At 39.6% G+C, this 12,063-nt stretch overlaps 1 protein-coding gene across 2 annotated transcripts; it reads left to right on the forward strand.

The window, feature by feature from the left end:
* Positions 1-11: 11 nt before the first annotated feature.
* Positions 12-11,957, forward strand: UBA5 (ubiquitin like modifier activating enzyme 5). Of its 2 annotated transcripts, none has more exons than XM_071735830.1 (12): positions 12-484; positions 1,672-1,717; positions 1,810-1,899; positions 3,511-3,620; positions 4,016-4,102; positions 4,725-4,809; positions 5,589-5,693; positions 5,870-5,997; positions 7,188-7,323; positions 7,772-7,847; positions 8,613-8,719; positions 9,295-11,957. In XM_071735830.1, exons 1-12 carry the CDS (start codon positions 339-341, stop codon positions 9,376-9,378), a joined length of 1,200 nt encoding a protein of 399 aa, XP_071591931.1. In that variant the 5' UTR covers positions 12-338; the 3' UTR covers positions 9,379-11,957. The 2 variants fall into 2 exon arrangements, with proteins under 2 accessions (XP_071591931.1, XP_071591930.1); XM_071735829.1 differs by having other exon boundaries at positions 211-484; positions 4,692-4,809.
* The last annotated feature ends 106 nt before the right edge of the window (positions 11,958-12,063 follow it).

A 12,063-nucleotide genomic window follows, 5' to 3' on the forward strand; every position in this document is an offset into this window, starting at 1 on the left:
GACCTCGCCCCGCCCGGCCCGGCGCGGCGTTGCCGCGGCAACTGGCGGCCGCTTGGTCCGTCAAGAAAAGTGGTCCCCGAAGCCGCTCCAGAAGGGCTACGGGAGCCAGGTGGCTTCTCCTGGAGGAAAGCGGCTTCGGGGAGGTGGCTACTGTTCCGGCTGGCACTTGCCCTCAGTCACTGGCAGAACCCGCCCGTTTCCCTTTGTAGGGCGACAGGAGACTGGCGTCGAGAGGGGAACGTTCTCGGAGGCATCGATGCTCGCAGGGGACAGCTCTTGCTGCTGCTCCCGGAAGACTCAGGCGGCAGACGTGTCGCTGCGGTACCGGCGGTGCCGCCATGGCGGAGCGGAGCCGGCTGGAGCAGCTGGAGCGGCGTGTGCGGGAGCTGGAGGAGGAGTTGGCTCGGGAGAAGGGCGGGCGGGCCGCGCCGCGGGCCCGCATCGAGAGCATGAGCCCGGAGGTGACGGACTCCAACCCCTACAGGTGCGGCCGGGAGTGAGGGGCAGCTGAGGGGCTTTCCGCCTCACCGCGGAGCGCGTTGTGGGGTGGGGAGGCAACACCTACAAGGGCGGCGTTGTGGGGAGAGCGCTGGGACTGAGCTGTTAGGAGCAGGCCCAGAGGCTGAGTCGGGGTGTAGGGGATGGGGAAAAGGGAGGACTGTGAGGCCCCAGGCCGTGGGTTGGAACTGTGGGTTTGGGTAAAGGGTGAGAGGTGTGTGGACGTGGGCTTGGCCAGGTGAGGGTATCAGGAATGGGACTGTGTGTGCTGATGAGGGTGTCGGGGCAGTGCTGAAGGTAGGGCCTCTGTGGCGGTGGGAGGAGGGGAGAGACGGTCTCAACTTTCCCACCTGACTGGGCTGTCAGAGGCGTGCACCGGGGTTATTTTGCATTATCTTGCTTTACAGTACAGGGGGAGAACGGAATAAGAGAGAGGAAGCTGTCAGTTTTTCAGATAAGTTGCCAATAAATAGGATAGGTATTGGTAGAATCCATTACATGAATTCTTGTTCCTCTAACTTAACTATTTTAGCATTAAGTTTAAAGAAGGCTTGAGCATCTAGGTCCCCTTCTAGTGGTCAGCAGTTCTGGAAATCTGAGCATTTTTTTTCAGGATTAATCTATTTAATACAAACCAATTATTTCATTGATACTATAAATTTTAAAAAACGCAACAGCAGGATAAAATGGTACTTTAAAATTCTTCCAGTTATCCTCACAACTTGATATGTGCTAATTTATTATTTTTTTTTAAAGTGTTGTGTTGATGTTAATCTGATAAAACTTATCAGAAAACAGGGGAAAAGGCTTCACTGGCCTGTTGCCATGTGGTTCATTATGGAAAAAAAATATAGGCTTTCATTCTGTAAGTCAGCAATTCATTTTACAAAAATAGTTATGGGTCCTCCTGGTTGCACTGATGTTACTCATACCAGCTGAGCAAGTACATGAGTTTCAGCAGTTAGTACTCTGTTGCCAACAGGAGAGCACCTAAGAACCCATTTGGACTGTACCTAGCTGACATTCACAACTGCTGTGGAAACAGAAGGCTTGATTTTGGTGCTGGGTGGGGTTATTTTGAAAGCAAAAGTGATTTTAAATATCTGCAAAGCAGAACTGCTATCAGAGACATAGAGAGCATTTTCTGTTTAATGTTACTGTTTTTCATTGTAGTCGCTTGATGGCATTAAAAAGAATGGGAATTGTCAAAGACTACGAGGTAGGATTCTCTCTGGTTTAATACCAGCATTTCATGTTTTCCCTGGGGGGCTGCTTTTGAGGTGCTGATCTGTATTTTACCTCTTTCCCCAGAAAATCCGAACCTTTACGGTTGCAGTAGTAGGTGTAGGCGGGGTTGGCAGTGTGACTGCTGAGATGTTGACAAGATGTGGCATTGGTAAGGTAATGAGAGCCTTCTTCTTCTACTTCTTTGTTGTAGGTGGGTTGGTCATCTTCATAAAGAGTTAGGTTTGGTTTCACTCAGTTGGTTTTGCCCAAGTAAAAAGGTCCTATGAAGGAAGCACTCAAGAACAAAACTTGTGTAAACATCACAAATGCAGAATCTGTATTTTTCTTATGCTAGTGACACTGATTTACTTAGGGCTCAATCCTGTTTCATGTGGATGATTCATTTGGATGCTTGTCATCTCCATGCACTTACATGACTTACATGCATCTATCTGACCTTCATACTGGATTATTGCAAAAGGAAAAGAAAGGAAAAGGAAAGATCAAGTCTAATACCATGAGGATGACTTGATACTCATGGAATTGAAATGAGGTGTGTGTTGGAGATATTTTTATCACAAATATTATCTAATCATGTGGCAGACTTAAAGATAAAAACCTAGCAGCATTATTTTTTATTAATTTTTTTTTCATTAATTTTATGTGTGCATAGATAACAAGAATCTCCAGAATTAATAGAACAGGATTTTTCTTTAAGGAAGGAATTTGGGGAATAGCTTAGATGTTTGTCTTTCCAAGCAAAGCCTGGCAATTTACTCTTGGAACTTTTAAGAAATTTGTAATACAGAGGTGATGCAATTTTTTTATTGCAAAGTTTATTCCTCCCTCCTCTGAAGGAGGATTTCTTTAAGACAAGCATCGTGGGCATCAAAAAGGACATTGGACAGTTGATTCAGAGTTTATAATAATCATAGAATTGGCTGGGTTGGAAGGGACCTCAGAGATCATCAAGTCCAACCCTTGATCCACTACCACTGCAGTTACCAGACCATGGCACTGAGTGCCACATCCAGTCTCTTTTTAAATATCTCCAGGGATGGAGAATCCACCACTTCCCAGGGCAGCCCATTCCAGTGTCTGATCACCCTCTCAGTAAAGAAATTCTTTCTAATGTCCAACCTAAACCTCCCCCGGCACAACTTGAGACCTCTTGTGCCCTCTTGTCTTGCTGAGAGTTGCCTGGGAAAAGAGACCAACCCCCACCTGGCTACCCCCTCCTTTCAGGGAGTTGTAGAGAGTGATGAGGTCTCCTCTGAGCCTCCTCTTCTCCAGGCTGAACAGCCCCAGCTCCCTCAGCCTCTCTTCATAGGGTCTGTGCTCAACATGCCTATGTATTGTGTAGGTATTTTAAGTGAATTGGTTTTGAAGAACTACATGCCAAGGAGAGGGAAAGAAATGAAACATTTCCAGTTAATGCCATAACAGTGAGCAGGAATGTGATAGCAGAGCTGTTATTGTTCAAGTAGATAATTTCAGATAATTATTTCAGATAAATTGAACAGATTGCTTTTTATTAAGAGTGGGTTTTTTTACGTGGTGAATCATTTTCTGGTGAATAGCAGAATTCAGTCTTTCAGGTACTTACAGTGTTGGTAACCTAAGTGTGTGAACTGAATGGGACTGCAGAGGGTGGGGAGGGGTGTTTGGTTGGGGGGTTTTATTGTTGGGTTTGGAAAGAGTTTTGTTGTTTAAAATGCCTTGCCATAGTGCTCTGGTTGCAGAGTCTTTGGAGATTCACATATGTTAATACCATCTTTATTGTAGCTGCTTCTGTTTGATTATGACAAAGTGGAACTGGCAAACATGAACAGACTCTTCTTCCAACCTCATCAAGCTGGACTAAGTAAAGTGCAAGCAGCAGAGCATACTTTGAGGTATAACTTAGAGAAGTGGTTATCAAAATGTATTTACCCATGATGCTGCTTCAGAAAACTGGTATTTCACTTTTAATCTCTTGCAAAGTAGCATGACCTAATTTGGAAATTTGAGGATAAAATAGTTTTGGGAATGGTTGATACTTTAAGGACATTTTTGTCCTGGCCAAAACCTTAATGTGAATATACTTTTTAAGTCTAGCTAATTTTGCTCAGAAGTTATATATAAATAAACAATGCTACTTCATGTGTTGTACTTGTTTTTTTCTCATCTGTGACTTTTTGACAAATATTCAAGGCTTAAGACTGGAAGCTTAAAATTGTAAAAGTTAGGAAATAGAATGTAAGTTATGATTGTATTTATGAACACTGACTTATACTGTTTCCTCCATAAGGAATATTAATCCTGATGTTCAATTTGAAGTACATAACTACAACATCACAACAGTGGACAACTTTGAACACTTCATGGATAGAATAAGGTAAAATCTTCTAGCAAAAGCATATTGCTAACTTCTGCTCATTGTAGTTCTATACACCTCACATTTTTATGGTTGTTTTGGGTTTTTTCAATTTAATGACTTCCAACTGAAAACAAGTGGCAAATGTGTATATATGAAGACATTCCTCCTAGACCTTTTCTTTAGAGTTGGCATTTATTTCTACACTTGTGTACTTATATTTTATATTAGTGCATCTTAAGATTTCCATGTTTTGACTGCTCTGGGGCAGTTTCAGTTATGCTTTATAGAATGAAGAAGAAAGAAGATAGTTATTGGTGGATCTCATGGAGAAGCTCTGAAGTAACTTTTCCCATTTGAAGTTATGTTGTACAAAGATACAGTTCTCCAATACATTTTGTGAATGTATAGTATGTAAAGCTTCTTTTAATCTAAAATACCCATATATTTAGATCCCAGCTTCAGCATGCTGTTGTTTCTACTGTAGATCTAAGATGCTAATTGCATCTTCTTTTATATTTGCACAAGTTTTGTTAGAAATACAATTCCCTTGTGCTTCTGTACTCTAAAGTAGCGTGGTGATTGCCACACTGGTATTTTTTTCTGCCAGCAATTTCATGCAGACTTCTGGTACTTCTTTCAGTAACGGTGCACTAGAGGAAGGGAAGCCTGTTGATCTTGTTTTAAGCTGTGTGGACAACTTTGAAGCTCGCATGGCAATTAACACGGTAAGGCTGTTGGAGGCATGAGCTTGTGGAAGTCTGTTTCTCCTATAAATAGTGTTAGTAACTGAGACTAGAGAAAAGACAGGAATTTATCAAGAACCCTGTAGCAGAATCTGAACTTTTACTCAGTTCTTATAGAACATATTTTATGTGTACAAGCAGCTAGTGGTTACTAAGATTTAAGTATCACAACCCCTCTCTGTCTTTACAGATTATCTTGTTTAGATAAAGGTATTACCAAAGCCTGGTAGGCTAAATCTTACAAACATTTAAAAAAATGTGTATATGAAATTCATATGACTTTTTGTATACTAAAAATGTCGTAAGGCTCTCTACCTAATCAAACTGTTGTTCTTTATAGCAGCAGGCTATGTAGGGTCTGTGCCAAATGCATGTCTTCTGTTAACCTTCAGCTATAAATTGTGTTCATTGAATGTACACAGATATACTGCATCCAAGCCTCTAAAAGTAGTTCCTGCAATTGGATCCCTTAGCTGCTGGTAACTGGCTCCCTAATGCCAGTGTTTGTTCAAAAGTCTCAGGTCCTCAGGAAAGCACAAAGGGCTGGCTTCATGAGGACAACTTTAATTTATCCTTTGATTTGTCCTTTGGTAAACAATTTCTGTTCTACCTTTTGATGTTCTATTTTTTTGGCCATAGCCTTTTCGTCTTAAAGCAGGAAGATCAATTTGTTTATTCACTCTCAATTAACAACATAGGAAGGTTTATTTCTTTTCATTGAACTCTTACAGTGCTGATGTATGTGTTCCTGTATTTATAAGGCCTGCAATGAACTTGGACAAATCTGGATGGAATCTGGAGTGAGCGAAAATGCAGTGTCAGGACACATACAGCTGATCATACCTGGTGAATCTGCTTGTTTTGCGGTATGCGTTGCTCTGCTGAATTGCTTGTTTGTGTTAGAAAGCAGGGCTGAGAAGCTTAGCTGGCTAATGAATAATGTCATCCTGGCACAGCTGATGGAGTGGCTTAACATTTTATGTAATCTGTGGGGGGTTTTTTCATACTTTTGTTTAAACTGCCTTTCCTTCTTTCCCCTCAGTGTGCTCCTCCGCTTGTAGTTGCTGCAAATATTGATGAGAAAACATTAAAACGAGAAGGAGTGTGTGCAGCCAGTCTTCCTACAACTATGGGGGTTGTGGCAGGAATGCTTGTACAAAATGTTCTGAAGTAAGTGATTGATTTGTTGGTATTCAATGCACAGTACCAGAAAAGGAGGAACACTGAAGCAACATTTAATAATGATGAGTCTAGGTCTTTTTATGTTTGTAGCCTATTTCCTAAAGGTATTGGAATCATCGGATAGGGCTGAAATACACACTGCTTGAATTACTGGTGTGTTTACTTTGGAATTGCTTTTTTTGGTACAATTTTCCATGGGTAAGGAAAGTCTTCAGAGTTTTTTTTTAAGCTTCTCTCTTACAACACTTACCACCCTTGCCTTAGTTCTGCATTGAAATGTGCTCACAGTTGACATTGCTAAATTATACACAAAACTGCTACAGTGCTAATTTGTCTTTCAAATTTTGTACATGGACAAAGAAGAAATAATTTCACTTGCAGTGTTTGTAGTCTGAAAACCTGGGATGAATTGAAAACAGTTATATAGCAATATGAGCTCATTTTATATTTTCCAGAAGTAATGTCACATGCCTTCAGCTGCTAAAAGAACTGCATGTATCAACAAGGAAAAAATTTTAACAACTTTGTGTTTGCTGTCAAAATTATGCACTATCTTTTACAAGCGTCTTTGAGAATAAGATCTTATTTTTATCTGGTTTTAACCTGAGCTTGGTTTTATCTGTTACAAAAAAATTTCTGCATACAAAGGATTAAATTGCTGTTTGCAATTTTACCTACAAACAACTAGACAGCATTTTCAGCTGTGCAGAAAGAGGTATTATATAAAATGGCATTGCAACAGTTATTTTTCTTTAATGAAGAAGTCAAACCTTTCAGCTTAATGTAAATTTCTCTTTTCATTGCCAATAGGATCCTACAGTAAAGATGATTAAACTGGATCTGTTTAGGTGTTGAAAACTCTCCCTGCATAATGCAGGGCACCTGAGTGTTTCAAGCAATAGATTAAGGCACAGAAGAAAATTGTTTACATTTAAACTTTTTTTCTGAGATTCTAGCTAATTTGTTGTCATGCACTTATACCACAAAAGGATTTGGTTCTATGTTGTTGCAGTTATCTTGTTTTTAGGTGACCAAAGCAAATTTCAAAACAATTAGAGAAATTTTTTACAACTTCACTGGTGTGAAAAGTTCTTTGAGGAAAAACTATTCCTTGAGCAACTCAATTTTTAGGTTTGGATCTGAATATAAGGGACTGCTTTTTCTGTTTGTGTTTCTAGATACCTGTTAAATTTTGGTACTGTGAGTTATTATCTTGGTTATAATGCAATGCAAGATTTCTTCCCAACTATGTCTATGAAGCCAAATCCACAATGTAGTGACCAAAATTGCAGAAAACAGCAAGAAAATTATAAGGTAAAAATGTTTTTGTCTCTTTTTTCCCTTTCTTAAAGTCTTGATTACAAAACAAGCTATCTATAGTAAAAGAAAACTTTCATTGTTATTCCAGTTTTCAGCAGCCTTGTCTTCAGGTGTTTCCATGCTTTTTTAAAAATATGGCACTTGGAGTTATCTTAAAGCAAAGGACATGTAGAATGGCTTGCATTCAGTTAAGTAATGCTTTCTTCTACAGTAATTGCTCAACCTTTCTGGTAGTCATGTATTTTTGGGTCTCAATGGGTTTGGTTTTTTTCAGTTTGCAGGTATTTTGCCTTTCTATGCTTAACAAAGTTCTAAATGGTGACTGTGTATCTTAAATATTACAAGAAGAGTGAACACTAAATTTGACCTTCTTTGCTGTTGTTGAAAACTGGACTATTACCTGTCTTATGTATTTTATTTTTTTGTTGTGTTTTTCCTTCAGAAAAAAGAAGCTGCACAACCAAAACAAGAAGTAATTGAACAAGAAGAAGAAGTAGTACATGAAGACAATGACTGGGGTAAGCAATCAGCTGGAGACTGAGTGATGTTCCCAGTATCATGGAAAGTCTTTGTTTTAAGTGAACACACTGTAGGTACATGAACTTCTTATGGTTCCTAATTTTTGTAACTTATAATACATAATTACTCCTAGCTTTTCACAGGTTTTGTAATGTTATCACAACTTGGTGATGTATTTTAAAATAACGTGCAGAATTTGGGCTCAAAATGTAATCATGTTTGAATTAAAAACTTCCTCAGAAGGTGGCCTATAGATACGAAAGATGTGAGAAGATGTATTCAGTGTGTATTCCTTTTAAAAGTGTAGCTGAAGAACATGTGTCTTTTCCATAATCACTGTGCTAAGGGATCCCCAGAGATCTTTTATATTCCTACAGGGGCTTTCAGTGAGGGAGAATTAAGAAATGGTACACACATTTTATATAACTGCTTCAAGAATGGATATATACATTCTGTTGTTTACATGGTATTAATGCTGGCTTGCCATTGGTAAGTGCCCTCACAGGAAGACTTAAACCATTCAGGATGAGGAAGCCCTGTAGGAGAGGTGCTGTTCTTGACCATGAGCTCCATGTATAGAGCCAGATCATATATTGTAAGGTGAAAACTTGTTGCATTAGTAATGGGAATGAACTGAGACCAAAGGTCTTTCTGCTTTTAATTTTTTTCTATTTTAGAAAAGCCGCTGTTTTCCTTGTGCTATGTGATTAAAGAACTTTTTTGTCTGACTTCTAATGAAGTTCTTATTTCCTTTTAATGCAAAGGCATCGAGTTAGTATCTGAAATGTCAGAAGATGAGCTGAAGGCTGCGTCTGGCCCAGTACCTGAGCTTCCTGAGGGAATTACAGTAGCATATACTATCCCAAACAAGGTAATGTATTGATTCTTTATGAATATGGTTATTTTTAAAATGCATCATGTACATTGAATAGTAACCTAGACAGTTTGGTTAGCCTTTAAATCTAAAGTAAATTTCCATCTTGAAAAATTCCAGTAAAATTGTACCTTGGTACATCTGACTGCTGTCTTATATGGTCCAGTTTTTGGTCTCTGTGAAGTGCATTTCTTTCAGTATAGATGCTACTGTGTGCATGTGGTTTTGAGTGATAGGAATGAATGTTATCTGAGCATAATGGTATTTGGAAATGACAGGGAAAGCAACTGAATTTCTCAGTTTATATTTTACTAACTAATATTTTAACCATATTTATCTTGTAAAACCTATATGTATTCAAAGAATGATTGGTATGCCTGGGGAGCACAGAGTCCATATGTGTCACAGCCACATGTCTCGCTCTCATTTAGATGAGAGTTTACAGTTTAAGCTTACAATCACCTAGGGCTGTTCTAGGAAAATGGTGTGGTGTAATGGGAATAAAACTTCTTTTATGTGTGGGTCTTTGTTTGCTGTTTTTGTTGCCAACTTCTTCTTCCTATTCCTAACAGGAAGAGAATTTGATAACTGAAGAAACGATAGCTGACTCTGAAGAAAGCCTAGAAGAACTCATGGCCAAAATGAGAAACATGTAGCAACATCAATATTAAGTACAAATTTTTTGAGTTTTGATTGACATTGGATTTTGAGAAGACCAGACTTTTTTTTTTTTTTCTTTTTTTTAACTTTTCTGATAAAATGGAACTGTTACAGTGGCAGGAGGGACAGGAAGGAAGTGGACTCACCTAGTTTATATTGTTATCTATTCATATCTTTAACACAGGAGTTGTGCCACTATGAATTTTAATTTCTCAGCATTACCAGCACCCAAATATTTATTTTCAGTGGAAAATAAAGGAGGGTGGATAAACTAATGGATGAAGGCATAGCACATTACATGCAATATCATGTGGTGAGGATAGTTTGTAGTACGGTGCCTTACTTACACTGCTGCTTCTGATTTTCAAGGCACTTGTACTCGTTCATTGAGCTCTGTCAATTCTTGGCATAGATTGTGCTGTGGCTACTTTTTCTGAGTAAATGAAACATTTCAGCCTTAAATTATCTCTGGGATGGATTTTTTTTGTTTAATTTTCCTGGTTTTACAAAAGTTTTACTACTGCTTATTCTGAAATAGCTGCCTGTTTGTTTTGTACGTGATAATGTTTTGAGTGTGCTGCAACAAGGCCGAGTCTTCTGTTATTATACCAGGAGACTGGCTATTAGCTGTCATGATTTCATCTGGCAGATGCTTTTCATGACAAAATCTGTAAGAATTACCAGCAACACTGCAAAGACCAGAAGATTTTGTCCATCTCCTTAAAAATTTATTGTATTTTTGTTGATTAATCAAAGTTTAGCTATAATTCTGATCCATCCCTATCACACGGGCTGTATTAAGGAACACAGTCTGAGTTTGCATGGAAAAGCTTCCAAAATTAGGTGCTCTAAAATTAGGTTTAGTGTTGCAAATATCTTCCATGAAGTAGCTGGGCTATTGAATTTGTATTGTATAAAATGCTAGTACAGTCATATTACCTGTTAAATTATCATTTAACATCTTTGGTGGCGACAGGGACAGTGGAATTGAATCCAGCCTCAGCAAGTTTGCTGATGACACCAAACTGTGGGGTGAAGTCAACACACTGGAGGGAATGGATGCCATCCAGAAGGACCTTGACAGGCTTGAGAAGTGGGCTTGTGCAAACTGCATGAAGTTCAACAAGGCCAAGTGCAAGGTTCTGCACTGGGTTGAGGCAATCCCATGCATGAATACAGGGTGGGAGGAAAAAGGATTGAGGACAGCTTGGAGGAGAAAGACATGGCAGAGGAGGTGGTGGACCAGAAGCTTAGCATGAGCCATCAGTGTGTGCTTGCAGCCCAGAAAGCCAACCCTGTCCTGGGCTGCATCAAAAGTACCACAGATGGAAGGTCAAGGGGGGTGATTCTCCCCCTCTGCTCTCGTGAGACCCCACCTGGAGTACTGTGTCCTGTTCTAGAGTCCCTAACATAAGAAGGACATAGAGCTCCATGAACGTGTCAAGAGGAGAGACACTGGAAGGATCAGCACCTCCCCTATGAAGACAGGCTCGGAAGTTGGGGTTGTTCAGCCTAGAGAAGTGGAGGCTCCAAGGTGACCTTATAGTTACTTCCCAGTAGCTGAAGGGGGCCTACAAGAAAGCTGGGGTAGGGCTTTTTTGCACAGCAAGAGGACAAGGAGAAATGGTTTCAAACCTGAAGAGGGGAGATTTAGGTTAGACATGAGAAAAAAATTCTTGTGAGGGTGGTGAGACACTGGCACAGGTTGCCCAGGGCAGTTGTGGCTGCCCCCTCCCTGGAAGTGTTCAAGGCCAGGTTGGATGGGGCTTTGAGCAACCTGATCTAGTGGGAGGTGTCCCTGCCCATGCAGGGGGGTTGGAACTGGATGGTCTTTAAGGTCCCTTCCAACCCAAACCATTCTATCATTCTATGATCATGTGTTAAATTATCCCTACATCAGTGCAGAACTGGAAGTATCAATTTAAATCAAGCTTAACTACTCTGATAAGTGTAGTGTCTGATCCAGAACTTGATCCTTACTTAAATCTGGCTTAGAAAAATATACATTTCAAACTTCATACTATAATACAAGTATTTCCAACTTAGGCTTTTCAAAAAGCCTTTCCACAGCATGATGCAGCCAACACTGAACCAGCTAGTGAGGGTAGTAGCAGCATCCAACCAACATGTAAAAATACAGTAATATAATGGAGGTGCTTCTGCTTCTTAGGGCAGCTGAATGAATTATGTAGTTTAAAAATGTTTAATTTCTAAGCAATGGTTACAAACCTGAGACTGTTTCCTGAGTAGCTGATATTTGTTTATATTACTAACATAAAAATAAACTGAAATTAGTAAGGGAGGTTCTGGGTGGGTTTTGTGTATAGGGCATTATACAGTAAAATGTATTTAATTTTTTTTTTAATGGAGTTCAGTTGTGGAGAAACCAGAATACAGAAATGAACTGTAAAAAACGGAAAAGAAAAATGAGAACATTAAAAAAGTATATACTTGAATGTGTCACTAAGTCTACGTTAGCTTTATCCATATGTCATTTTTATTGTTATTTACATTTCTTTGTGGCTTTACCTCTCTGTTGGGAACAGTAAAAGTGAAGCACATGCCTGGCTCTGGAGATCCTGAAGCAAATGATTGACTCATTTCTGCAACAGCTCTGTTAATGGTCCCTCTCAACTATTTGGCTGACATGGCTGCTATCATGACTGACAAATGCAACTGTT

The sequence above is a fragment of the Heliangelus exortis genome, chromosome 2 (genome assembly GCF_036169615.1).
Source record: "Heliangelus exortis chromosome 2, bHelExo1.hap1, whole genome shotgun sequence".
NCBI lineage: Eukaryota > Metazoa > Chordata > Aves > Apodiformes > Trochilidae > Heliangelus > Heliangelus exortis.